The 26,066-nt window shown below is 44.2% G+C and overlaps 1 protein-coding gene across 4 annotated transcripts in view; it reads left to right on the forward strand.

Annotated features, from left to right (window-relative positions):
• ZC3H12C (zinc finger CCCH-type containing 12C) overlaps positions 1-26,066 on the forward strand; it is an 80,042-nt gene that overhangs the window by 37,385 nt on the left and 16,591 nt on the right. For all 4 annotated transcript variants that reach the window (XM_013062417.2, XM_045077541.1, XM_045077542.1 and 1 more), the window contains exon 2: positions 1,350-2,098. In XM_013062417.2, coding sequence (XP_012917871.1) covers positions 1,350-2,098 — 749 coding nt within the window. The remainder of the gene's footprint in view (positions 1-1,349; positions 2,099-26,066) is intronic.

Genomic DNA, 26,066 nt, shown 5'->3' on the forward strand with positions numbered 1-26,066 from the left:
CACGCTGAAACACAAGGGCAGAAATAATTTTATTTTGCTAACCTATTCCCGGTCAAGAAATAGCAATGATTCCCAAGAGACTTTAAGGAAAATTGACAAGACAGCAAAAGTGTTTTAAACCATAAAAGCATTCCTGTGGGAGGGAGGGAAGGCGAAGTAGGAGAGGAGATGACTCTTTAACCAAATGCGGATAGTGGGTAATTAATTATCGATGTAGTACAGAAGTATTTTCTTTTTTAAGATTTTATTTATTTATTCAACAGACAAAGAACAAGTAGACAGAGAGGCAGGCAGAGAGAGAGGAGGAAGCATGCTCCCTGTGGAGCAGAGAGCCTGATGCGGGGGCTCGATCCCAGGACCCTGGGATCATGACCTGAGCCGAAAGCAGAGGCTTCAACCCACTGAGCCACCCAGATACCCCCAGAAGTATTTTCTTACATTAGATTCAGAAATCAAGATAACATGTATTCAGTGTACTTTAACTCATTGCTGTTAATTTCATGTGAACTGTACCATTTCTCTGCTTTCTGTAAATGTGCAGAGAATAAAGGAGTTTTTCCCCCTGGAATGAAATAGATGGCACTGTCCCTGACCCTTAGTAAGGGTAACATCACATTAAAATGTGTATTCTGATACTATGCTCTGTATCCACAAAATAAGGATTGTTAGGGCAAATCTATTTGTCTGCTAATTGGAGTATAATTCACTTGGTGATTATTTAGTTCTTTGTTGACTGTTGGAATTTGTTGACTGTTGTCACCTGTGCTCTGTTAGCACTCCACCTAAATTCTGTCTGGAATGTCTTCAGATTGTTGTTAAGCTTGATCCAAATTAATGTCATTCTTTCAAGTATAGTAAGTTAACGTTTTCCTTTCTTTCCATATGGCTTTCCCTTCAAATACTCTTTACAAATGTTTATGAATTCTTTTAGAGGAAATGTACATAACCTATCACAGTTCATCTAGAACCTGCTTTTCGGCAATATTGTAGGTGTCGCTCTGAAACACTGGCCTTTCTGACAGTGGAGAGATCTCTCCCACCAAAGGTCAAGAAGTGCACGATAGAATGGGAAAAGTCACGCAAAACTGGGTTCAAAAAAAAAAATCCAGTTCCACTAGTTACTTTCTTTGTTGCCTTAGAGGGATTGCGTGGCATTCTACTTCCTAACTTCTTTATCTGGAAAACAGGACATGCTACTATCTGGGGCAAAGGTGTTGCGAGGGCTGAGGAGATGGAGAGAAACCACCGCGCTGCATATTCCGTGGTCTGGCAGTGTTCTTTCACGTTCTTTATGGGAACAGAAATGAAACAGTCCAAAATTCTAAGAGTCTTACATGTTTTTTCTCTAGGAATACGGGGTGCTTTGCATTCAGGAATACAGAAAAAATAGCAAAGTGGAATCAAGTACACGTAACAGCTTCATGGGCTTGAAGGATCATCTGGGGCACGACCTCGGCCACCTCTATGTGGAGAGCACCGACCCGCACTCAAGTGCACCCGTGCCGTGGTCGATGGTAGAGAAGCCGACCATGGATCAAGTGCACTCGGGGAAGGAGGAGAAAGACGCGCCGGGAGGGAACGCGAGCTCGGGCGACTCGGACGGAAGCGCACATTCTGATAACGAGTCCGAACGACTGCGCATGTCGGTGGAGCCGTGCTTGGTGACCAAGACTCACAGACAGCTGTGCCGGTCCCCCTGCTTGCAGCCCCGCGCGCTGACACGCAGTGACCTGCTGCGAGACTTGGAGCCCGCGGAGGCGCCGGCGGCGTGCGGGGAGGCGGCGCAGCCCCCCGACGCGGTGCGGGAGTACCAGACCAAGCTGGAGTTCGCGCTGAAGCTGGGCTACTCGGAGGAGCAGGTGCAGCTCGTGCTCCACAAGCTCGGGACCGACGCCTTGATCAACGACATCCTGGGAGAGCTTGTCAAGCTGGGGAACAAGAGCGACGCCGAGCCGGCCGCGAGCGCCGTGCCCAGCGCGCCGCGGGACTCGTCGTCCCTGGAGTCCCAGCGCTCGGACTCGCCGATGCAGGAGCCGCTCGCGGACGACGGCGAGAACCTGAGGCCGGTGGTCATCGACGGCAGCAACGTGGCCATGAGGTGAGGGCGGCCGTCCGCGCCCCTTCTTCCCTTCCTGGGGGCGGGGGGCTTGCTCGCTTCGGGGTCGGTTCTCTCCCGGCGGCGGCGGCGGCGGGAGAGGTCGAGATGGTCCCGCATCGCAGCGCTGGCCTACGTGTGTCCTAGCTGTGTCGCCTCTGGTCTCCTGCCAGTCTGCTTGAGGGGGGGGGGGTCGGGGGGGGTCAGCATTCTCACCGCACTTGTCCTTAAAGACAGACACCCCCCCCCCCCCGTAAGTCTCTCTTTCCTTTCCTGCATCCGGCTGCATTACTGTGGCATTAAAATGAGCGCGTGTCCCCGGCTGAGTGTTGACCGCTGGTTGTAAGGGAAGGTCTGGAGTTCGGGGATATTTGGCACTTTTGAAATCTAGTCGGAGAAACAGTCTGTTTCTATGCGAGTCAAATAACCATAGGGAAAACATGCCAGTTCTTTTCGAAAATTATTTTTATTGATTTGGGAACGAACCGAAGTTAGAGTTTCAAATGTCTTTTGTTTCACTTAAATGTAAATTCAGGGGGGCCTGGGTGTCTCAGTTGGTGAAGCATCTGCCTTTGACTCTGGTCGTGATCCCAAGCGTCCTGGGATCGAGTCCCGCATTGGGCTCCCTGCTTGGTGGGAAGCCTGTTTCTCCCTCTCCCTCTGCCTGCCACTGTGTGTCTCTCTCTCTCTCTCTGTCAAATAAATAAATAAATATTTTTTAAAAATGTAAATTCAAAAATAATTCCTTAGGAATGGGATTTTTAAAAAAGCAAAAACTTCTAATGAAGTTCTTTTTATAAAACTGTGATAACATTTTAAATGCCTCTAAATTCAATTAGTATAAAGTTAATTACCCACAATGTTCTGAACACTGGTGGGGATCTAAAAATAGGGAAAGGTGTCCACTCTTTCAGAGAGTTTAGAATTTCCTATATCGTTTCTTAGGAAATGCTCTGATGTTCTCTACCACAAGTATCATCTGGAGAAGCATCTAAGACCAATGCTGTTCCATAGAAATATAATGTTGGCACATACCTCAGTTTAAATTCTCTGGTACTTATATTAAAAAAAATGAAACAGGTAAAAATGATAGGAAAGGACGTATTTTATTTAGACGCATATAGCCAAAATATTATTTCAACATGTGATCAATAATGAAATATTTTGCATTATTCTTCTATAGTAAGAGTTAGGACTGGCTATGTTACATTTAGAGCACATCTCAGTTCAGACAAGCCAGACTCCAGCGCTCAGTAGCACCCCTAGCCAGTGGCCGCCATACTAGACAGTCACTTCTAGAGACCTAGGTCACTTCTAGACACCATCCCACACACAAACCTGCCAAGTGCAGGTCCAGGGGTAGCTCATGCATCGACTTTTGTCACAAGTACACCAGCTAATAAGAATGTATGCTGAAATCTGGGAGCCACTGGTTTTTAGCAGGTGAGAGTAAGGGCTTGTACCAGGGTGTGAGATGGATCAACTTAACAGTCCTCAGTATAACCTTTTCAGGTAGAAGCAGTGTTATCTTTCTTTCATTTACAAGCAGATGAGACTTGCAGGGTATTAATTGTTTACCCAAGGAAAAGCATAATTCAAACCCAAATATGTCTGACTTCTAAGTCTGTGTACTTTTTATCGGATAATGAGAGATAGAAACAAGTTGAAAAGGTTCAAGCCAGACCTTTTAAGGTCTTGAGTGACAAGCCAGAGAATTTAAACTTGACCCTAATCCAAAGATACCTGAAGGTTTTTGAGGAGAGGATGTAGGAATAGAGTTATTCCTTATACTCATAACCTGGCAGTGATGCTTAAAGTGGATGCTGCAGGTAGGAGATCAATTGGGATCTCCCCACAACCCTTTCTCACAGACTACAGAGGGCCTTGAGCGTCCTAGAGGTCTGAAGCATAGGTATGGCCTTGAGAAGACTTTCAGTAAAATAACCTCTCTGTTTAATCTTTCCCAAACTTAGCCCCTTGTAATCCAGAACTAGGAAATGGTTACCTAAGCAGAGTGGTAACTTGTAAGGCCAGAACATCATGAAATCTCCAGAAGGAGTAGTGTGGGAAGGTGATAGGATCGGGAGGAACCACCTAGAACTGTAGCCAGAAGTCAGAATCCCCAGAGGAATCTTAAAAAAAATACACCTTCTAGGACTCTACTCTTGAATCAATGGGGCTATGATAGAGCCTAAATAATAATGTATTTCTTGAGTGCCCAGGTATTCCTGGTACATAGCCAGTGTCACAGGTCATTCTGCATGAAATGTGAGTATATGCAGGTCAGGAGGGGAGAAGAGTAGCATGAAAAATACTAGTGTTAGAAAAACCAAGGGAGCCACACATGCCATCAGGACTGGAAGGAGATCAGGCTTCAAGGAGAGAATATCCCGTGGGTTGTACTGAAAAACGATCAGAGGACATGACAGCCAGGAAGCCACTGTTTTCAGGAATTCCATTTGGCATTGAAGATAGAGGCCCAGTTACAAGGATGTCAAGAAATTAAGGATCAGGAGCCTGGCTGGCTCAGTCGGAGGAGCGTGTGACTCTTGATCTCAGGGCTGGGAGTTCAAGCCCCGCACTGGGCATGGAGCCTCCTTAAAAATTAAAATTAAAAAATAAATAAATAAATAGAGCTAAATCGGTGTTCTAGAAAGTTGACGGAGGAAGGGAAGAAAGAGGAGGAAGAAGTGTTGGGGGGAGGATTTTGTTTAGTTTGGGGTTTAAGAATGAGCCTAGGTAAGCGGAAGAGACAGGGAAAGCGTGTCCGCAGGAGAGGAAGGCGGTAACCGGGGGACAGTAGCCGGGCGGCTGAACTGTGGAAGCCGCATTCTGAAGGGGGAGAACAAGACGGGCACCAGGGGAGTGTCTGGCAATGGAGGTAAATGCACTGTAAATGTACAGACACAGACAGACAGGAGCGGGAGAAGGGCAGGAGATTTCTAGAAGGTGGAGCCCACAGAAATGAATTCATAAGATGGATGTCATTTAGATAAGCAGTGTCACAGTCGGATCAGCCTCTCCTGTCCACTCCCATGACCAACACCTAGCTCCCAGTGGAAATGAAAATTTCCACCAGAAATAATTGAAAATTTGCATCTGACTCTAAAGTCCACTCCTCGCACATGGTGGAAATCCTCCCCAGGAGAACTGTGGTTCAGAACTAGGCGGCATCCTGAAGGCGTGTGAACACGGTCTGTTCTGTAAGTAGAAGACGGACGTCTGCCCCCACACTCGTGCGGCCCCACCGGCTCCCCCTGCTGGACGGGCGGGACGGTGCAGAGTCTGCTCTTCTCACCATCTTGTATTTTAATCTGACGCTGGGAGTGAAGTGCTCCAGGCATCTCAGGACAGAACAAGTTGACAGGAAATTTTGAGTATAGCAGCATTATCCTGTCAGTCACAATACAATATTGTAGCACGTCCGTAACTCTGGAAGTGCCAGAGCTCGTGAAAATTCATAGTAAACTTCTATATTCAGCCATTTGTAAGAGAAAAAAATCATTTAAAAATACCTATCTACTTCAGATTCAAACTCTTATTTTAACAAAAAATGCGGACAGATTTCACCCATTTCATGTCTCATAAACTAGAACATGCTTTTACTTTTAAAAGTAATTGCCCACTCACGCTAAGTTAGGCAAACCTATTACATAATTTGTACACACGATGTTAAAATAATAAGTAAATGTGGGGATGAGTTAAGACTAGAATACTATTTAATTTTCCTTCTGATCTCTCAGGCAGAAGTAGTGCATATATAAGATGAATATATTTTTAATTTCATTTAAACGCCTGCAATAAAACTGATGGAAAATGATTCTTTAGATAGAAATTAGAAGTAGGAAAGCAAGGGTATTTTTATTAAAATTACCAAAGTAGGCTTTAAAAAAAAATGAGTTCTCTCTGTACCACTTTTGTGATTCTAAGTATGTTGTTAAAACTTTCCAGCCTTCCTTTTCAGAATTGTAAAAAGCAGAATTCTTATCTTACAGGCCTGTTATGAGAACTAAAGATAATTAATACCAACTGCCTAGCGTGTCATAGGTGCTCAGTAAATTATAGTTACTGCATTAGAGCTAGATTTTGTATTTCAACCCAGAATATAGTAACTAATGAATACTTTGTTATCCCAGGGCTTTTGTTTTTGGGTTTGTTTGTATCTAAAAAGCATAGCAATTTCACCGTCCATTTTATTTGTATAATTTATAGGACTGTTTTAATTCTTGCTTCAAGTTTATATTATCAGTGGTCTTCAGTGATGATTTCCCCAGTTTCATAAAGAAGACTTGGACTCAGGACACCTGGGTGGCTCAGTGGGTTAAGCCTCTGCCTTCGGCTCAGGTCATGATCTCAGGGTCCTGGGATCGAGCCCCGCATCGCGGGCCCTCTGTTCAGCGGGAAGCCTGCTTCCCCCTCTCTCCCTGCCAGCCTCTGCCTACTTGTGCTCTCTCCCTCTCTGTCAAATAAATAAAATCTTAAAAAAAAAAAAAAAAAAAGACATCGCTGACTTGGGCTCCTAGATCCAGGTGCCGTCCAAGTAACGCAGGGAGAAGCCACATTGAGATAGACACCAGAGCTCCCAGGAGAGCAGAGACCCTCCTAGGGGACCATGGAGGGAGCGTGTTTCTACTCCACGATAATTAATATGCTTTTTAAAATGTGCCACACTGATACAGGTTCTGGGCAAGTTTGCTGAATAAGCGACTGACAGTGACCCAGAACTTAGTGCAGCACAATTTGTGACACCTTTTCACTGCTGAGAGTGGAGGGCATAGCATGTTGAAACAGAAAGGTAAACTACATTTGGGGAAAGCCCTAAACGTTTACATATATAGTATTAGGCACTCACAATGTGTTTGGTTTCTGAAATGTGAAACAGAATGAAATTTACATTTAGTGGAGCTGGACTAACAAATCCTGACAAAAAGTGCAGTTGATTTAAAGTCCTTTAAAAAAAAAAAGAAAGAAAGAAAGAAAAAGCCTACAGATTGGTCACTGGGCAAGTAGGCCTCCTTCCTTCAAGGGGACACAGACCGGGTAATGTGGATGTTCCGGGAGGCGTATGCCCCAAGTGCAGACGCGGAAGGAAAGCATGAGTAGCGTGTACGCTGTTTCTGGAATGAAATTCTGAGGCTCTTGTGGTGTTCATTCCCTCCAAGCAGCTTTACACCTTTTCAAGCCCGGTGATTCCATCCAACTGAAGGTAGTTCAGTGGTGGGTATCGAATTCGTCTCTGTCCAAAGGTGTCCAGTAGTTTGTTTGTATTTTTCCTTAAATCCACTGCTCTTCTCATTCTCATGTGGCTTAAGTGTCTGATGACGAGTCATGCCGCTAACAGTGCGGTCCTGAGTGCCACAGGGATGGGCACCTGGTAAGCTGGCCCGAGTGTCCGCGCACTTCGATGACTCAAAGTCCTCGGTGACTGTTCTGTTTGTAATCGAAGTGCGGTTCACGGACACATGCTGTACAGGCTTCAGACGTCCACCGTGTGGACAGCGCCGTCCATCATTCCGGGCTCGCCATGATGATAAGTGTCGTGACCGGACGTAACTGTGGTGATAGTGACGATATGCCCTAAGCTGTATCTTTCATCTCAATGACTTACTGACTTTTTTGTCTGGAAGTTTGTACTTCCAAAGCCCTGTATCTGTTTCACCCATCCCCACCCCCACCAGCTCTCCCGCTGGCAACCCCCAGATTGTTCTCAGTATTGGAGTGTGGTGGTTCTTTTGTTCTCTGTTCATCTGTTTTGTTTCTTAGATCCCCCATTTATGGGAAACCATAGGGCATTTGTCTTTCTCTGCCTGACTTATCTTACTTAGCCTAGTATTTTCTAGGCCCATCCACGCTGTTGCAGATGGCACAATCTCGTTCTTTTCTTTTCTGTGACTAATATTCTGTGTGTGTGTGCACGCGCGCGCGCTGTGGGCACGTGCATGTGTGTGTCTTCATCCATTTAACTAAGGATGAACACTGAGGTTGCTTCCATGTCTTGGCTGTTTTAAGTAATGCTGCGGGAAACATAGGAGTGCACACGTCTTTCTGAACTAGTGTTTTCCTTTTCTTTGGGTAAATACCCAGGAGTGGAATTACTTCATCATGTAGTATTACTATTTTTAACTTCTTGAGGAGCTTCCACACTCTTTTCCAGAGTGGCTGCACCAGCTTGCACTCCCACCAACAGTGCACAGGGTTCCCATTTCTCAACATCCTTGCAAGTTTGGTTTTTTTGTATTAAGTTGTGTGAATTCTCTATATTTTTTGGATACTAACCCCTTATCAGATATAGGATTTGTAAATATCTTTTCGCATTCAGTAGGTTGCTTTCTCGTTCCGTCGGTTTCCTTTATGCAAAAACTTATTTTGGTGTACTCAGAATAGCTTATTTTTGCTTTTGTGAAACTGTCGGGTCCTGGACTTTGTTTGGCAGTTTTTTGATTACTGATTCAATTTCATTAATAGTAATCAGTCTGTTCAATGTTTCTATTTTCTCCTGATTCAGTCTTGGAAGATTGTATGTGTCTGTGAATTTATCTATTTCTTCTAGGCTATCCAATTTGTTGGTGTAGTTTTTCATGATATTCTCATAATCCATTCTATTTCTGTGGTTGTTACTTTTTGTTTTTTATTGTATTTATTTGTGTCCTCTTTTCATGATCAGCATACTGTAAGGTTTATCAGTTTTATTTATCTTTTAAAACAACTTAGTTTCATTGATTCTTTTTTCCTTTTTTTTTTTGCTCTCTCTCTTTTTTTTTTTTTATCTGCTATAATCTTAATTCTTCCTTCTAGCCTTGGGTTTTGTTTGTTCTTTTTCTAGTACCATTAGGTGTAAAGTTAGGTTGTATATTTGAGATTTTTCCTTTTCTTGAGATAGACCTGTATCACAATAAACTTGCCTCTTCCCGCTGCTATTTCTGTGTCCCAAAGATTTTGGACCATTTGTTTTCATTTCTGTCTCCATGTATTTTTTTAAATTTCCTTCTTAATATTTCAGTTAATCCATTCATTGTTTAGTAGCACATTTTTAAGTCTCTGTGCATTCTTGTTCTTTTCAGATTTTTTCCTTATTATTGATTCCCAGTTTTATATAGTTGTGGTCAGAAAATATGCTTGATATGATTTCAGTCTTCTTAAATTTATTGGGACTTGTTTTGTGGCCTGTCCTGTAATCCCTTCTGGAGAACATTCCATGTGCACTTTAAAAATCGTGTATTCTGAGGTGCCTGGGTGGCTCAGTGGGTTAAAGCCTCTGCCTTCGGCTCAGGTCATGATCTCGGGGTCCTGGGATCGAGTCCTGCATCGGGCTCTCCGCTCAGCATGGAGCCTGCTTCCCTTCTCCCTCTCTGCCTGCCTCTCCGTCTGCTTGTGATCTCTTTCTGTCAAATAAATAAATAAAATCTTTAAGAAAGAAAAAAAAAACTTGCACACAAATGCACAGAACAGCATTTTTTTTTTTTTAAGATTTTATTTATTTACTTGACAGACAGAGATCATAAGTAGGCAGAGAGAGAGGAGGAAGCAGGCTCCCCACCAAGCAGAGAGCCCGATCCGGGGCTCGATCCCAGGACTCTGAGATCATGACCTGAGCTGAAGGCAGAGGCTTTAACCCACTGAGCCACCCAGGCGCCCCAAACTACTCTCATTTTTTAATTATTTTTTTTTTTCTTTTCGCTCTTCGGCTTGGTTGCTTTCCATGACCTTGTCTTTCAGATCACTGATCTGGTCTGCAGTGTCTTCTCATTGGCTGTTTATTCCTTCTGGTGTATTGTTTATTTCCATTACTGAATTCTTCAGCTCTGACAGGCTCTTTTTTATATTTTCTACCTGTTTCTATAAGTTCTGAGATCATCCACTCTTCTCCAGCTAGTGGGTATCTTTTAGGATCATTATTTTGAATTCTTTATTAGGCATGTTGCTTATCTGTTTCTTTTAGCTCTGTGATTTTGTCTTATTCTTTCATTTAGGACATACACCTCTGTCTCCCCATTTTGTCTAACTCTGTGTCTATTTTTATGTGTAGGTTAGCTATTTTATGGGTAGGTTAGCTGTGTCTTCTGGTCTTATAGCGGTCTTGTATAGAAGAGATGCTGTGTTCCCTGCTGTGGTGGCTGATCTATGATAGCTCTCAGCCTGGCAAACTACAATGACCCACTTTGCCTGATGTGGGCATACTAGGCAGCTTTGGTCCCCGGGCTATTGAGAGGCCTGAGACCACTGCCATGGTTGGCTTGTGGGTCGGCCGGCAGTCAGACTAGTTGTCTGCAGTTAGCTTCTCTGCCACAACTCTAGGCACCACTATGGCCGTGCTTCCCGTGTGTCAGAGAAGCCTTTGGTGGTGAGTGGGGCCAGCAATCATCCTCGGTATGTGCCCTTAGCTTCTCTGCCGCATCTGCAGGTGCACTGACGGGCAGGGCTTTCTCCAGATGCAGCCAGCTAAGAGGCGGGGCTGCTGGAACTGTGGGCATGCTGGTGTGTGAGGACGTTTCTCCCTCCCCAGGCAGGAGTCACTTTGCAGTGGTGCTGGTCCCTCTGGGATTGCCTGCAGGGTGTGTTGGGGGCAAGAGCTGCTCTGGAGGTTTGCCCACCAGGATGGGTGGATTAGATGGGGAATGTCAGGGCAGGGTTTGTGTGCTGGCGAGAGTTGATAGGACTCTTACAGGCATCTGGCTCTCTGGGCTGCGGAGGGTGGGGATGAGAAATGGCCCCCATGAGCACTTCATTCTTCGAGAAATCTCTTGCGGTTCTCTGCCCCTCCCTCCATCACACATTCTAAGATCAGTCAGTAAACCCCTTGCGTGTATACCCCAGGCACCTTCCAAACTGCTGTTACTGTGCTCTCAGTGGAGTTCTGTATTACTCTGGCTCTTTGGGGGACGGGGCTCTGTTTCCTGTTGCCCTCTGGCCCTCCTGAAGTTCGGCCCTCCTGCTTCTCAAAGCCAGGAGGGCTTTCTGGATGTTCTGTGGACTCACCTTCCCAGGACAGGTCTCTGGTTGCCGTGGGTGCCCGGCGTGGGGTCTGATCATCTTGCCGCTCCCACTTACTTACGGGGATTCCCACCCGAGCTTTGGCTCCCACGCAGGGCTCCACCCCTCCTTTCCTTTGCAGTAAGTCTTCGGAGTTCTGATTAACGGGAGCAGGTCTGCTCCGTCAGTCTCCAGGTCATTTTCAGAATTTGTTATGTGGATGCAGCTGTCAGTGAGCCCGTGGGGTCCTGTCGAGGGGAGCGCAGCGTCCTGTTCTGCCGTCTTCCCAACTCGAGGTCTTGATTTCTTCACTGTGTGTCCGTGACCTGGTCACCTGACTTCCTTAAAAGTCACTGTATCTCTATCTTTCGCTTCTGCCCTTTCGGTGAGTAGTAAACAAGAAAACACCCAGAGCCTTATCACTCCCCTGCACGCTGATGTGCCAGATTCTCCCGTGGAACAGAATGAGGAGGAGGTGCACCACTTGTCTCTTTCTGACGCAAACGAATTACTGAAACTGCACCTCCCGCCCCTCCCCGCAATCGCGGCAAGTCCTCTGTCTTGGTCAGGGAACCAGGCTTTCTGGATTTAGATCAAACCTCCTGACTAGTAGGTGGGCTTTATTGTTGCATGTTTGTGCAGAGAATTAGGACAGATATTTTCTTTGCTAATCTCGGGTGAACCACGTTTGGCCAATAGGATCCATCCTTATATTGCATCTCTGGTAAGGACCAGGAGCCATGGAAAGAACTGAAGTAAGGGGGGAGGAGCATATCAGATGAGCCTTTTAAAAAGTTCACTGCGGGGCACCTGGGTGGCTCAGTGGGTTAAGCATCTGCCTTCCACTCGGGTCATGATTTCAGGGTCCTGGGATCGAGCCCCACTGCAGGCTCCCTGCCCCTTCCCCCACCTCCCCTGCTTGTGCTTGCTCGCTCTCTCTTTCAAATAAATAAATAAAATCTTTAAAAGCAAAAAAAAAGTTCACTGTGCAGATAAGTTTAGAGAAGGATTTCAGCACTAAGATTGCAGACGAGGAGACCTACTTCTATATGCAAAGGTTAAGTTGTGGACCACTGGGAAAAAAAAGATGAACTAGGAATATTCACTGCTTTCATGTACCAGTCACACAGCAGAGAATGGAGAAATAACGACTTCTACCTCTACCCACCAGAAAGCTTGGGATAGGAACTGGTTATTAAGTACACATCTCAGTGTTAACAGGGATGTACACAAACATCCCAGGTGAATCACTGAAAGTTTGAACAGAAATCAGATACAGATTTTAGAGTATGAGCAGAGAAGAATGTGTAAGTTATGATAACTTTTCTTTATATCAAGACTAGTGGGGTAAACCCAGATATTTATGAAAAACAAGCAGAGTTTAGCAATCTGTGTAACAGGATTTAGCTTCTGATCTTTAAAACGCAGAAAGGCTTTCATGTATCTAATCTGGTTTGTGAAGTTCTGTGAACTTGAGAACTCCTTTCAATGTAAATTAATTTGAATATTGAAGGTCATCTTAGCCAGACTCTGAAATTTGCTGTCCATTATTTGGTGGATTTGCTGTCCTGTTGCCTGTTCAGCATGTAAGTACAGGCCCAGTATCTAGTTAATAAAATCCTCCTGGAGCCTACTCCCCACGTGTATGGTTTACACGAGGAGAGTTCATTCAGATTTGATTTGGTTCTTTCAACAAAAATAAATCGAAAATCTGTGCAGCAGACCTGTGTGGTCCAGCATGCTGACCACTGGCCACAAGTGGCTTTGAGCTCTTGTAATGTATCTAGACCAAACTGAGATATTCTGTAAATGTAACATACATACCAGATTGCGAAAAAGTATTTGAAATATAGCTGTCACTTTTGTTATGTCTTAAAGTGATAATCTTTGATAAATTAAGTGAACTGAAATATTACTAAAGTTAATTTCAACTGCTTTTTACTTGGTCTTTGCTTTTAAAAATGCACTATACTAGATCATTTAAAATTATGCATGTTGTTCCCATTATATTTCTATTAGATAGCTTCTCAGTGGAATACTTTTTATGCCCCAGCTTAATTGGGGCTTACCATTAACTAAAGGACAGCTTAATTTCCCCCTAGGTGAACATTCTAGGTGTTACTTACAGGTTAGTTGGCAGTGCCCCGTTTCTCTTACTGTCATAAAGAAAGTCCTTAGAGACTGCAAAAAGAAACAAGCATGACTAGTTTTTTCTGTTTTTAATTATATCAGTATGACAAAGACAAATGTTAGTAATATTCCGCTGCATCTCTTTATAATCCTGAATTCACGGTTCTGGTTGTCATTAACCAGGAATTTTTTAACAGGCCAGTGGTCAGAAAACGTTCATGTTATCTCTGATGTGTTTAACTAACCTGGGACTCAGCAACAGTAGCAACCCCATTACATACGAATGAAGTTAATTACAGATCCCCTAAACAGTGTTACCAGTTACAAGAAATAGGAAATGTTACCCAGTTATAAGAATAGGAAAATGTGACTAGGGTCTCTGTTTTCTACTTTTGCTGAAATTGAAGACCTTTTTATACCTGCTTAACAGATATGTTCTCTTCAACATCTTTAGACTAATGACCCTCTTGGGTCAGGATCAGCTAGATGTGCTTATTATTAATTTTGGCTTCAAATTATGGACCTTATAAGGTCAACACAGTCTTTCCCCTTTCCTTCTTCCTTATGTTTTTCTGTTCTCAAAGCTCTCCTGACTCCACTGCTGTTACATCCATAACCAAGTGGAGGGTGATAGTGAACTAGTTTACATTTCGTGTATTTTCATTATTGAACATCAGTGATTTTTCAGACTTTTTTTTTTAAGCAGTCTAATCCTGCAGATCTTAGTAGCATATTTTTAAAACAGACAAAATCAGAATTCTGGTGGAGTCCTAGAGGTGGGCTTTTTCCACTTAAAAATTCCCTTCCCTGCTACCTAGAAGTGGCTCTGAGCCACAGTGTGGGAATGGTGAACACTGATTAAATGACTTTCAGTAAGGGAGCATAGACTTGGTTTCTGGTGGTACATTCAGTAGTTAGCATCCTAAACAGTAGGTTTAGCTTCAGAGTGCTCTTGGTATATTGGAAAAAAGATCAGAGATCACAAATCTGAGGAGCTATTAGAGTGACAAAAGGGACATCAATCATGCAGTCGTATGAGCCTTCAGTGTAAAAGAAAATTTTGGATTTCCGTAAGACAGTGCATGGAATTCATTATACATTATCATACAATATGAAATTTAGACTGCAGTGACAGAAAGTAGGATTTTATCTTATTTCCGTATTTAAGATTCCATCCAGCTGCACTCCTTTCTCCCTATTTAAGGAACATAGGAGAGATGTGAGAATTTCTTTTAAATCAGTGAAGAAGGTCTTAAAGCCACTTTTCAAAGAGTTCTTTGAAGTTAAAATACATTCAAATGTCCAACGTGGATTATGTATGATCAGGCCTAAAAATTGAGGGAAAAAATATCAAGCAATGAAATATTTGAAAAGCACCTGGATCTCTTAATAATTCAGTGTTTGCTATCTTTATTGTGAGTATTTTCATGTTCCAGTTACTCTGTGATTAGCACCTAGTGTGCCCGACTTCCTGTACTGTGATGGAGTTCAAGCTAAACTTGAAGGGCTTGGCACAAAAGATTCAAACCTGGTTCTCGAGTTTAAAGGGGTACCTCTGGCTCTTCAGTTTTTCATTGTAACGACTTAACCTTGCAAACATGTGTTCTTATGGGTAGCTTCATGTGACAATGGCCCATTAAAGCCCCTGGGGTTTACAGTCCTCCTTGGACCATCCAGTACAGAACAGAGTGTACTTATAAGTCACATTCTAGATTAAATAAAAAATGATATATATACCAGGTTATAAAAAAGGCCATGCTCCTTGCAGCCCTCTGATAACCTTGATTACTTTTTGGTTTCTTTTGAAAACCGAAACCGTGTAGTGATCTCCAGACATCAAATGTATTGTTCTCAAAAATCACAATTTACTATCGGTGAGATTAAACCTAATGAAGATTTTGTTGGCTTCATTTTCACTCCAAAGCAAGTTTTCTCCATCTTCCACAAATTAGGATTACAGGGTCATGAGAGTATAAAGGCACTAAAAGTTGTTCCTGCCCACTCTGTGTGTGGGACACCTTACAGACACTGCCTTGTTCGTGTCTCACCTGCAAGGTTCCTGGGTTTATCTCCATTTTAAAGATGAGAAAACTAAGAGCAAGTAACTCCCACCATCACACAGAAAACTGGTGAAGAAAACACCCAAAGGCGATATCATTTTCACCATACTGGGCAACTCACTAAGTCATCCCCCTGTGGTAGTCCTAGTATTGGAACTACTACAATAACTAGCTGTGCTAATGTATTACAGTATGACATTCTGTTATTTTTATAATTAGATTTCAGATCAGTTATGGGAAAATCATTTTAAGAATAGCTTTCCTTGGATCATATAAGTAGTATACTTGCTACACAAATGTCAAAATGAGAATAAAAGTCACCTGTGATTTCCAAGTTTTTTGGTTTTTGTTTTTTTGTTTTTTTTTTTCATAAGTTCGCCACTTTATTGAAGCATAGTTGACATACATGGTATTAGTTTCGGGTGTTCAACATAGTGATTCAGCAATTATGTGAGTGAGGAAATGCTCGGCACAGGTACCATGTGTCACTATACAAAGTCATTAAAATGTTGACTGTATTCCCTCAGGTGTACTTTCTATTGCTGTGACTTATAGCGAAGTTCGTACTGCTCAGTCCACGTCACGTGTTTCACTGTTCCCTGATACCCTTCCCCTCTGGCAGCCACCAGTGTGTCCTCTGTATTTATGGTTCTTATCATTCATATGTTTGTTTTCGTATTTGTTAGGGTTCTCCTTTAGATTCCTCATATGGAACCATGTGGTATTGGTCTTTGTCAGGCTTATTTCACTTAGCATAAGACCCTCTGGGTCCACCAGTGTCTTCATGAATGGCAAGATTTTACGGCCAAGTAATACTCCATTACATTATCCGTACCACATCTTCTTTATCCGTTCTTTACTGGTAGGTGGTTAGGTTGCTTCCCTATTGTAAATAAGGCTGCAGTAAACATAGGGGTGCATACATCTTTACAAATTTGTGTTTTCTTTTTCTTTGACTAAATACCCAGAAGTGGAATTACTGGACTGTATAGTATTTCTAATTTGGGGGGGACATAGTGGCTGAATCAATTTATGATCCTACCAATCGTGCCCGAAGGTTCCCTTCTTTCTCTCTTTCCTCACTAACATTTGTTATTTCTTGCATTTTTGATACTAACCATTCTGACTTGCTGGAAGTGATACCTGATTGTGGTTTTGATTTGCATTTCCCTGGTAATTAGGCGTGTTAGGCATCTTTCCCTGTATCTCTTGGCCATCTATTTCTTCTTTAGAAAAATGTCTGCTTAGGGGCGCCTGGGTGGCTCAGTGGGTTAAAGCCTCTGCCTTCAGCTCTGGTCATGATCTCAGGGTCCTGGGATCGAGCCCCGCATCGGGCTCTCTGCTCAGTTGGGAGCCTGCTTCCTCCCCTCTCTCTGCCTGCCTCTCTGCCTACTTGTGATCTCTTATCTGTCAAATAAATAAATAAAATCTTAAAAAAAAAAAAATGTCTGTTTAGATCCTCTGCCAGTTTTTTAATTGGATTGTTTGTGGGGTTTTGAGTTGTGTTTTTGTTTTGCTTGTTGTGTGAGTTCCTTATATATTTTGGATAGTAACTCTTTATTGGATATATTAGTTTTGCAAATATCTTCTCCCAGTTAGGTAGGTTGCTTTTTTATTTTGGTTTTGTTTCCCTTGCCTCGGAGACAGACCCAGAAAAATAGTGCTAACGTCAATGGCCAGGAAATCACGGCCCAAGTTTTCTTCTAGTAGTTTTATGATTTCAGGACTTACAGGTTTTTAATCCATGTTGAGGTTTGGGGTAAGAAAGTGACCAGTTTCCCCAGCGTCGTTTCTTGTAGAGATGTCTTTTCCTCATTGTAGAGTCCTGCCTCCTTCATCATTGATTAAAGGATTAAATAGAAATGTGGGCTTGTGGGGCTCTTGGGTGGCTCAGTGGGTTAAGCCGCTGCCTTCGGCTCAGGTCATGATCTTGGGGTCCTGGGATCGAGTCCCGTATCGGGCTCCCTGCTCAGCGGGGAGCCTGCTTCCCTCTCTCTCTCTCTGCCTGCCTCTCCGACTATTTGTGATTTCTCTCTGTCAAATAAATAAATAAAATCCAAAAAAAAAAAAAAGAAAAGAAATGTGGGCTTGTTTCTGGCCTCTCAGGTTAGTTCCGTTGATCTCTGCGCCTGTTTTGGGGAGCATTACCCTGCTGTTTCTAATTACTACAGCTTTGTAGTCGGTCTTGAAATATGGCTGTGGGACACCTGCAGCTGTGTTCTTGCTCCGCATTGCTTTTGTTAATTCAGGTTGTTTGCAATTCCATGCAAACTGTAGAATTGCTTGTCCTCGCTCTGTAAAAAATACAGTGGGTGTTTTGATAGGGATTGCATTGAATCTGAAGATTGCTTTGGGTAGTATGGACATTTGAGTAACATTTATTCAATACCTTTATCCATGTGAGAGTACAGGTTTTCTAGCTCTTTCATTGCATTTCTTCCAAGGTATTTTACTCTTTTTGATGCAGTTGTAAAGGGGATTATTTTAATTTCTCTTTCTGCTAGTTCATTATTAAGGTATAGAAATGCAGCAGAATTTCATTTCCTGTGTTTCTTCCAATTTTTTTCATACCCCGGTTCTCAAAAAAGATGCTTGATTTCTAAAATTTGTTGAGACATGTTTTGTGGCCCGTGTGTCATCTGTGCTAGAGAATGTTCCATGTGTGCTCAAAAAGGATATGTGGATTCTACTCTTTCTGGAGGGAATGTTCGGGCTGTGTGTCAGGGCTGTCTCGTCTAAGTGTCCCTCAGAGCCACTGTTCGTTGATCTTCTGTCCGGGGTATCTACTCAACGATGCAGGCAGGCCGCCAGATCTTCCTGTTACTAGAGGGCTGTCGATTCTGCTTTGTTAATATTTATGTATTTAGGTGCTCCTAGATTGAGAATGTGGGTGTTCACCAGTGTTATTGCCTCTGGTTGGGTTGATTTACCATCATGTGTTTTAAAGTTGGTTGTGATATAAAGTTGGTTGTGTTCTCCTCACGTTTTTCACCTCCATGTGCACAGCGTGTGTGTCTCTGCCGCGTCGCCTTGGGCCCAGGTGCGTCCTTGGGGCTGAATGAATTGCCTGCAGGATCATAGGCAAGTTCATCATTGGGTCAGTTTATCCTTCCGTGGCCCGGTGCCTTCGACTGCAGCACGGGGTTTCCAAGTAGTGGCTGGTGGGCGTGTACTTCCTGCCCCTGGCCCTTCCCGTCCATGTGTCCGGCTCGTTTCTGTAACACTTTCTCTGTTGCTTTCTTCTCTTGCTCTTTCCTCGGGAATGGTGACTTGCTTTAGGGTGATGCTGGACTTTCTACTTGTGTGTATTTTTTTTTTTTAAAGATTTTATTTATTTATTTGACAGAGAGAAATTACAAGTACACTGAGAGGCAGGCAGAGAGAGAGAGAAGGAAGCAGGCTCCCTGCTGAGCAGAGAGCCCGATGCGGGACTCGATCCCAGGACCCTGAGATCATGACCTGAGCCGAAGGCAGCGGCTTAACCCACTGAGCCACCCAGGCGCCCCTACTCGTGTGTATTTATTGCAGGTTTTAGGTTGTGATTGTCAGGACAGCCTAAGTCTACAGTCTATCTGAACTCATGGTCACTTGAACACATTCTAAAACATAACATTTTTACCACTCCCCCCCCGCCCCCGCCCCTTTGAGCCGATTGTCTAATTTTTGTAGATATAATTAATTTTACTACTTTTGTCCTTTAACCTTTGTAAGTGTTTGATCTGCTACCATTATGTTTGCTTTTACCTGTAAAGTTTTTTATTTTTCTTCTAGTTAGGGCCTTTTCTTTTCACTTAAGGAAGTCCCTTTAGTATTTCTTGTAAGACAGGGTTAGTGGTTTGTGTGCAACAACTTTTTCCTTGAGCTGTGGAGGACAGTCTTTGCAGCCAGAGCACTCTTGGTTGGAGGTTGTCCCCCTTTCTCCACTTTGCCTAGTCCCTGCCACTCTCTCGCAGCTGCAAACCTCCTGCTGAGAAAAGGACCCACAGACTTAGGGGCTCTTCCTTGAATGTAACGGTTTTCCTCTCTCTTGCTGCTCTGAATATGCTCTTTAATTTTTGCCATTTTAATTAGTGTCTGGGGTGGACCCCCTTGGGTTCACCTGGTTTGGGGCTCTCATTGCTTCCTGGACCTGGAGGTCTTTTTCCTTTCCCAGGTTGGGGAAGTTTTCAGCTCTTCTTTCTTGTTTTCTACCCCATCTCATCTGCTGGGACCCTTGTAATGCAAACATTAGGCCACTTGATGTCCCAGAGATGCTTAATCTTTTTTTTATTTTTTTGCTATTTAGCTTGGTGCTTTTTATTACCCGTCTCCCAGCGCACTGATGGTTCGCATTTTCTAATCCACTGTCGATTCCCTCTGGTGTGTTTTTCATTAAGTCATTGTATTCCTTTTTCATTCACTGAAGATGTCACCGTAGTTCACATACTCTGGAGACTCACTCAGTGAGCGTCTGTGTGATCCTTACTTTGAGCCCTTTATCAGGTCAACTGGTTATCTCCATTTTTTGTTCAGCTCCTTATCTGAGCTTTTGTCATTTTCTTTCTTTTGGATATTTCTCTCTGGCTTCATTTTGCCAGACTATGCATTACTGCATCTGAGTTCAGCTACATCTCCTGGTCTCGCAGGTAGACGTGGAAGGTGCTCTGTGGTGCCTAGTAGCACCGGGCACCCTCCTGTCGTGGCTGTCCGCAACTCACACGCGTGCTCTGGTGGGCAGACCTGGCCCTCAGCCCGGCTGCCTGCAGAGTCCACCTGTGCTACTGCTGTGGCCCGTGACTGGTAGGACTTGCCTCTAACTGGTCTGGCTACAGCTGCTGTAGGTGCACTACCTCGGGACACTAACTGCCCCATCCTCGGGGGGAAAAGTTACCACAAGAGGGTGAGAGGCCTGACCAGGGCTGTCTGCTGGCTGGGACCAGTCCTCAGGGGAATGTCAGAATTGGTTCCAGCAGGCACTGAGCCGACTAGAATGAAGGAGGGCAAGAAGCAGCACCTTCACCTCCTGTCTGCTCCGCACACGTCCAAGATGAGTAAATCCTCACCTGTGCCCCGGATACTTTTTCCAAACTGCTGCTACGCTGCTGGGTCTCAGGCTAAGAGATGTGGTGACCTTTTAAGAGAAGAGACGGGATTTATTACATCCCTCAGCTCTCCCAGGGTAAAGCCCCACCAGTTTTCAAAGCCAGACATTACGGGGCCCTGACTTCTCAGGGCAGGGAAAGTCAGGCCCCCAGGGTCAGGGCCCCCTGCACTGAGAAGTCAGGGCCCCAGGGTCACGGGCGCCCTGCGTGGTCCCTCCCTTCTCAGGCACACACTCAGCTGGAGATGCCCCTCCCACTTGCGGGATGCTGCCCCATGGTGGCCGGTGGCGGTGGCGGGGAGGGGAGAGCTCCTCTCTGTCTACCCGCCTCCTCTTACCGTGCCAGCTTCCTCCCTGTCCCCCCCCCCCGCACCCCCACCACGTTCTTTACAAGCTGGTAGCTAGTGTGTTAATCCAAACCAAACACTCAAACCAAAGGTAATTTAAATGAGAGTCCTTTGTTTTCCTTTTTCAGTGCCCTTAAAAGAATTGAAAATAGGCAGTCCCTTGTACTAGAAGCCTTGTTCCATTTTTATATTTCTCCCTGTTTTGGGGTACTCCTCATGTCTACCACTGGACAAGTTATCATTTTAAAGTAACCCTTCCCATCCTTTGGTTAACCCAGTTAATTATATATATATATAGAGAGAGAGAGAGAGATTGAGAGAGAGATAGCTCTGTCTAGCTAGCTGGCTAGCTAGCTTAAAGGAAGTGTTATCTAGGAAATTCTCTTTCCTAGATATGGCTGATGCAATGGTTGGCCCATTGTCCCCCTCTTCTAAGTCCTGTTTTGAAGCCAACTACATGAAAATATGTGCTTACCTGAATTTTTCTCTGCAGAATATGCCTTTATACCCATTAACCATCACAGCTGGTTCTCCGTAGTTCTCCACTGGGAGGTGTATATGGTCTTGTAAATCATGTAATTTTGAGTGCTAATGGAATTGACAAAAAAGGAGGATTCATGTACTTTTCAAATTTAGTACGGAAGTATATATGAATACATTAAAGATAGTTCTGTTAGACGTGGCGACGGTGCATGTACAGAAAAGTTGGAATAGCGAAAGGCTTAACCAGGAATATGTTTGTCAAGATGCTCTGTGTTTGTTTGGGTTCCCCTTGGTTTCCAGTTTCTAGTTCACAGGGAGTTGCTCCCTCCATAGAACAGTATCAGGGCTTCCGTGACCCCAGCCAACTTAGTAGCCCTTTCTGCAGCTCGGTCTGCAAATTAATTCCATCCCACTGTCTGGAAGCAGCTGTGTAACGAATTACAGACTCTGCCGGGAAAGTTGCGATGACTAATAAATCCGCAATTAGTTTCCCTTGTGGTTTATTAGTCGTCACTGATGGTCTGAAGTCTCTCTTCTTCCAACTTTGGCCCAGAGCCCGGCGGTTCCCCAGCACACATTAACTAGCTCAGATGCCCTGTCTCCCAGAAGTTTCAGAAACACTACCTGGAGCAGAGAATAGGGTAGCCTTTCACAGCAGATTAACCCTCACTGGGAGACAAGAGGGGATCTCTGATCCGCTCGGGAGCCTCCCAGGGGAAAGGCTGTCTGGACATAACCACAACTGGAGTGTGTGTCTGGACCTGGGTGAAACACGAGAAAACAACAGAAATTGCACAACACATTGCTCTAGGAGCCACAGGAAACGACAGGAAAGGACTAAGGTGAGAGGGAAAAGTCAGCTTCGTAAGGTTTGGTAACACTGCAGTCTTGGGTGAACTTTTTCCCAAAATGTTGGGAAAACGTCTTGCCCAAAGCCAGTCTCTGAGGACCTGTGTAGCTTACCAGCAAGTAGCCCGTCTCTTCCTCGTGCCTGAACCGAACAGCGAGGCTGCCACAGCAGCAAAGGGAGGCAGGGTCTCTGCTCATCTGCCCCCCGCATTGGTGTAGAAAGTGCTTCTATGAACACTGACGGACCCCTCCGGCAGCAGCCCTGCGGCTTTGCCCACGTCCCCTTTTGCAGGAGTTCAAGGACTGCCACCAGCGGTGCCTCACGGAGGAGCGGCCGCATGAGGCCGTGGCTGTCCACCGTGAGGGCTCAGCCTCGGCCCCCATCCTGCCTCTGCTGTGCCAGGTCTCCGCTCCAGGCAGGCAGCCAGTATCCGTCCTCAGGCGCAGGGCTGTAGGACTGAAAACAGGCTGCTGAGGACCTTGGTGCGTCTTTGCAGATCTCTCCAGAGTACTGGAAAGTAACTCTTAGGACAGCGCATATCAGCTCGGAAAAGGGCGCATGAACTCTTTCCCAGAGCTGATGCACCCAGCAGTCCTGGCTGACGTCTCAGAGACAAGGGGGTCCTTGCAGCCCTAAAGGCAGTCGGACTTTGCTCACCCTCTGCCGAAAAGTCGGTTTGTCTGGTTCCGTATACTGCTTACCGGGCTGAGTCCTCTAGTTTCCCTTTCTGCCGAGTCATCAGGGCAGCGGTTTGCTAGGCACATGCTTTCATCTAGGACGTCTCTTATCCAAATTCTCAAGACTCCTTTTTCCTTCTTCTTCATCATTTCTGCTTCCCTGGCTGTGTTCTGCCTGTTGAATGTAGGGGATCTTGGAGGCGGAGCTCACATCACAACAGTTAAGTGGAGGCTGGCAAGTCTCTCTCTTCCGCAGGGAAGTTATTCTCAGACCCCAAAGCCATTGGGAAGTGGCCATTCCAAAAAGTCCCCGTCTCTTTCTTCTCCGTCCTGGACAAAGAAGGTGAAGGGGAGTTAGGGGAGGAAGAAACAACAGCAAGAAGGCTTGAGAACCAGGAGGAAGGAGCTTAGTGTTTCTTAATGCATGCTTTATGGCTGTCGCAGTTCATTCTTTTCTTCCTGATATTCAAAGATACCAGTAATCCTTTTAAGTAGGTTTTGTTTTTGTTTTTGTTTTTGTTTTGGGGGGGGGTTAGATTTTATTCATTTGACAGCATACGCAGGGGAGGGAGACTGATGTAGGGCTCCATCCCAGGACCCTGGGATCATGATCTGAGTTGAAGGTAGACCCTTAATGACTGAGCCACCCAGGCTCCCCTAAGTAGGGTTTTCCTAAAAATCCCTACTTCAGATGAGCCTTTCTCTGGTTATCTCAAAGCAGGATTTTTATAAGCATGCTTATATTCCAAACATGACAGTAAAATAAGCCTTTTAAAGAAAGGTATCTGCTGGTAGACTTCTTGTATTCTTCTACCATTTCAGCCAGTGGAGAATCACATGCAAACTTTGAGTTTGTATTATACAAGAACTCAGAATTTGCCATGAGAGTTTAGAATTGTCCCCCGGAACCCAGTCCCCCTGAGTCAACAGGACAGGTTTCATCGAACATTCAGGGTCTCTTACCTAATCAAAGGTGGGCACAAATCTTCCAGCCAATTCAGCATCAGAAGGACTCACATGAGGTATACCATCTTTATTGTCAAATTGTTGAAATAAAAAAGAAACCACGGCCCAAAGGAACATGCCAGCTCATAAATATAGAATTAGCTATTTTTACTACTGAGAAAATGCATGCAGACAGAGCCCACAAGTGACTACAGAACTATAATGAATTTTCTTCTCTATTTATATGGAATTAAAACTTCAGTTCTTAAACATCATCCTACTTATTTTAGTAAATACTCAACAGACAGTTCATTTGCACCAGGAGCTACAGCGTGCTTGCTCTGACGTCCTGTTGGTATAATTCTTTGTCAGAACCTCCTACAAGCATCCTGTCCAGCACACGTGGTGACGCATGTCCTTGAACACGCCTCAGGAAGGGGAGATAAGTTCAGTCTCCTAAGCTCTCCTAGTCTGTACAAGTCCCATCTCCAGTTTGGAACCACCTATCAGTTACCTGTTTGAGCTTTTAGTATTTTGGGGGATGATTCGGGGCCTTGGTAGCAAGGCAACAGCAACCATTCCAAGGATTTCGTGGTTAGCACTCTTTTCCTTGGTCTGATCAGGAGAAGATGGGCTGGAAAAGTGTCACAGACTCAAGAGACCCGCTGTGCACTTCCACACTTGCCTGCCTCTCCTCGCCCCATGTGCGCTTCTAGTGTGGGTCAAGCATGAGAGCCAGTTGCTAATTGCGTTAAATCTGATTTCAGACTCATGTGGGGTGTTACTATACCTGGCTATGGGTTACTCTGTTTTAGAGGAAGCACGCCATCAACTTGACAGAGCCCCGCCACACTGTTCTCCCGGGTGGTTATACCAATTTACACTCCCACCTGTAGTGTCTGAGTTCCTCCTTTCACACATCCTTGGCAACATCTGGTGTTTGCAGACTTTATTTTTTCCAATCTGATGGGTGTGAAGTGGTGTCTCATTTTTGGTTTTAATTTGCATGTCTTCACTATTGAGCATCTTTTCATATGTTCGTTGGTCATTTGGGTTTCTTCTTCTGTGAATTCACTGTTCATATCTTTTGGCTTAAAAAAAAAAATGGTTACCCATCTCCGTGTGTAGGAATACTTTATATAGTCTGAGCACCAGCCTCGTCTTTGGTCCTACACATTGCAAATACCTTGTCCCAATCTATGGCACTTTTGTTTATTCTTTTGCGTAAAGCTTTATGTACTCAAATCTGTCCTTCTTTTCCTGGATAGCACATGGCTGTATGTCTTCTGTAGTATTTCCCCAGCAGGGCGCCTGGGTGGCTCAGTCAGTTAAACCTCTGACTCTGGGTTCCAACTCATCCTGCTCTCAGGTTATGGGCTCGAGCCCCATTTGGGACTCTGTGCTCAGCACAGTTGGCTGAAGAGCCTCTCTTCCTCTCCCTCTACACCTGCCTCCCCCAACCACTTGCACATGTGCACATGCTCTAAAATGAAATGTTTTTTTAAAAAGGTGTTTCCCCATCCTAATATGTGTGCCCTGTAATTTCTTTTTAAAGCTTTACAGTATTTTTCATGTTTAAATCTTTGTTCTAATTCATTTTTGTGTGTGATAGGAGATAAAAATACAGTTGTTTTCCATGTAAATAATCAGTTGCCCTAGGACCATGGTAAATGGTCCCACTTCATTAATTTCTAATGTCACTTATACACGTGTATTACCTTCAGCTCACTCTTCTGTTACATTTTTTTTTTTTAATTTTTGCCTGTATCAATATAACCTTGATTGGATTTCTGTATTTTTATACTGCGTTTTGACAGCTAATGAGACAGTTCCTCCTCTTTGGTTCAGCCATTCTTTGTCTATTGTTTTCCCATTCTAATTTTATGATGAGCCTCTCAGGTTCCCTAAAAGTCCCTTTTAAGGACTCTTATTGGAATTGCAGTGGACTTAACAGATTAATCTAAGATTTTCTGGCTTCATAAATAGAGTCTCACCATCCATGAAAATAGTATGTTATTGTTCCTTTCATTCGAGTCCTCACTTATGCCCTTCAATACAGGCTTTCTATTTTGGTTTGCTACATAAAGGTCTTGTCTATTTTTTCCTCTTTAGATTTTAGTTTTTGTTACTTTAACAAATGGGATTTTTTTTTTTTTTTTAAGATATTAGAGAGAGGGAGTACGCGCGAGGAGGGGAGACAGAGGGAGAAAGAGAATCCTGATGCAGTCTCCCTGTTGAGCACAAAGCCCACATGGGGCTTGATCCTAGGGCTCTACTATCATCACCTGGACTGAAATCAAGAGTGCAGCTTAACTGACTGAGCCACCCAAGTACCCCTACAAATGGATTTTTTCAAATTTTTAGTTGGTTTGCTAGTGTAGAGCAATACAAATGTTTGAACTAGAACCTTGTAACTTCAGGGTAATAAC

This window comes from Mustela putorius, unplaced genomic scaffold (assembly GCF_011764305.1).
Source record: "Mustela putorius furo isolate JIRA1106 unplaced genomic scaffold, ASM1176430v1.1 tig00000198_pilon_pilon_pilon, whole genome shotgun sequence".
NCBI lineage: Eukaryota > Metazoa > Chordata > Mammalia > Carnivora > Mustelidae > Mustela > Mustela putorius.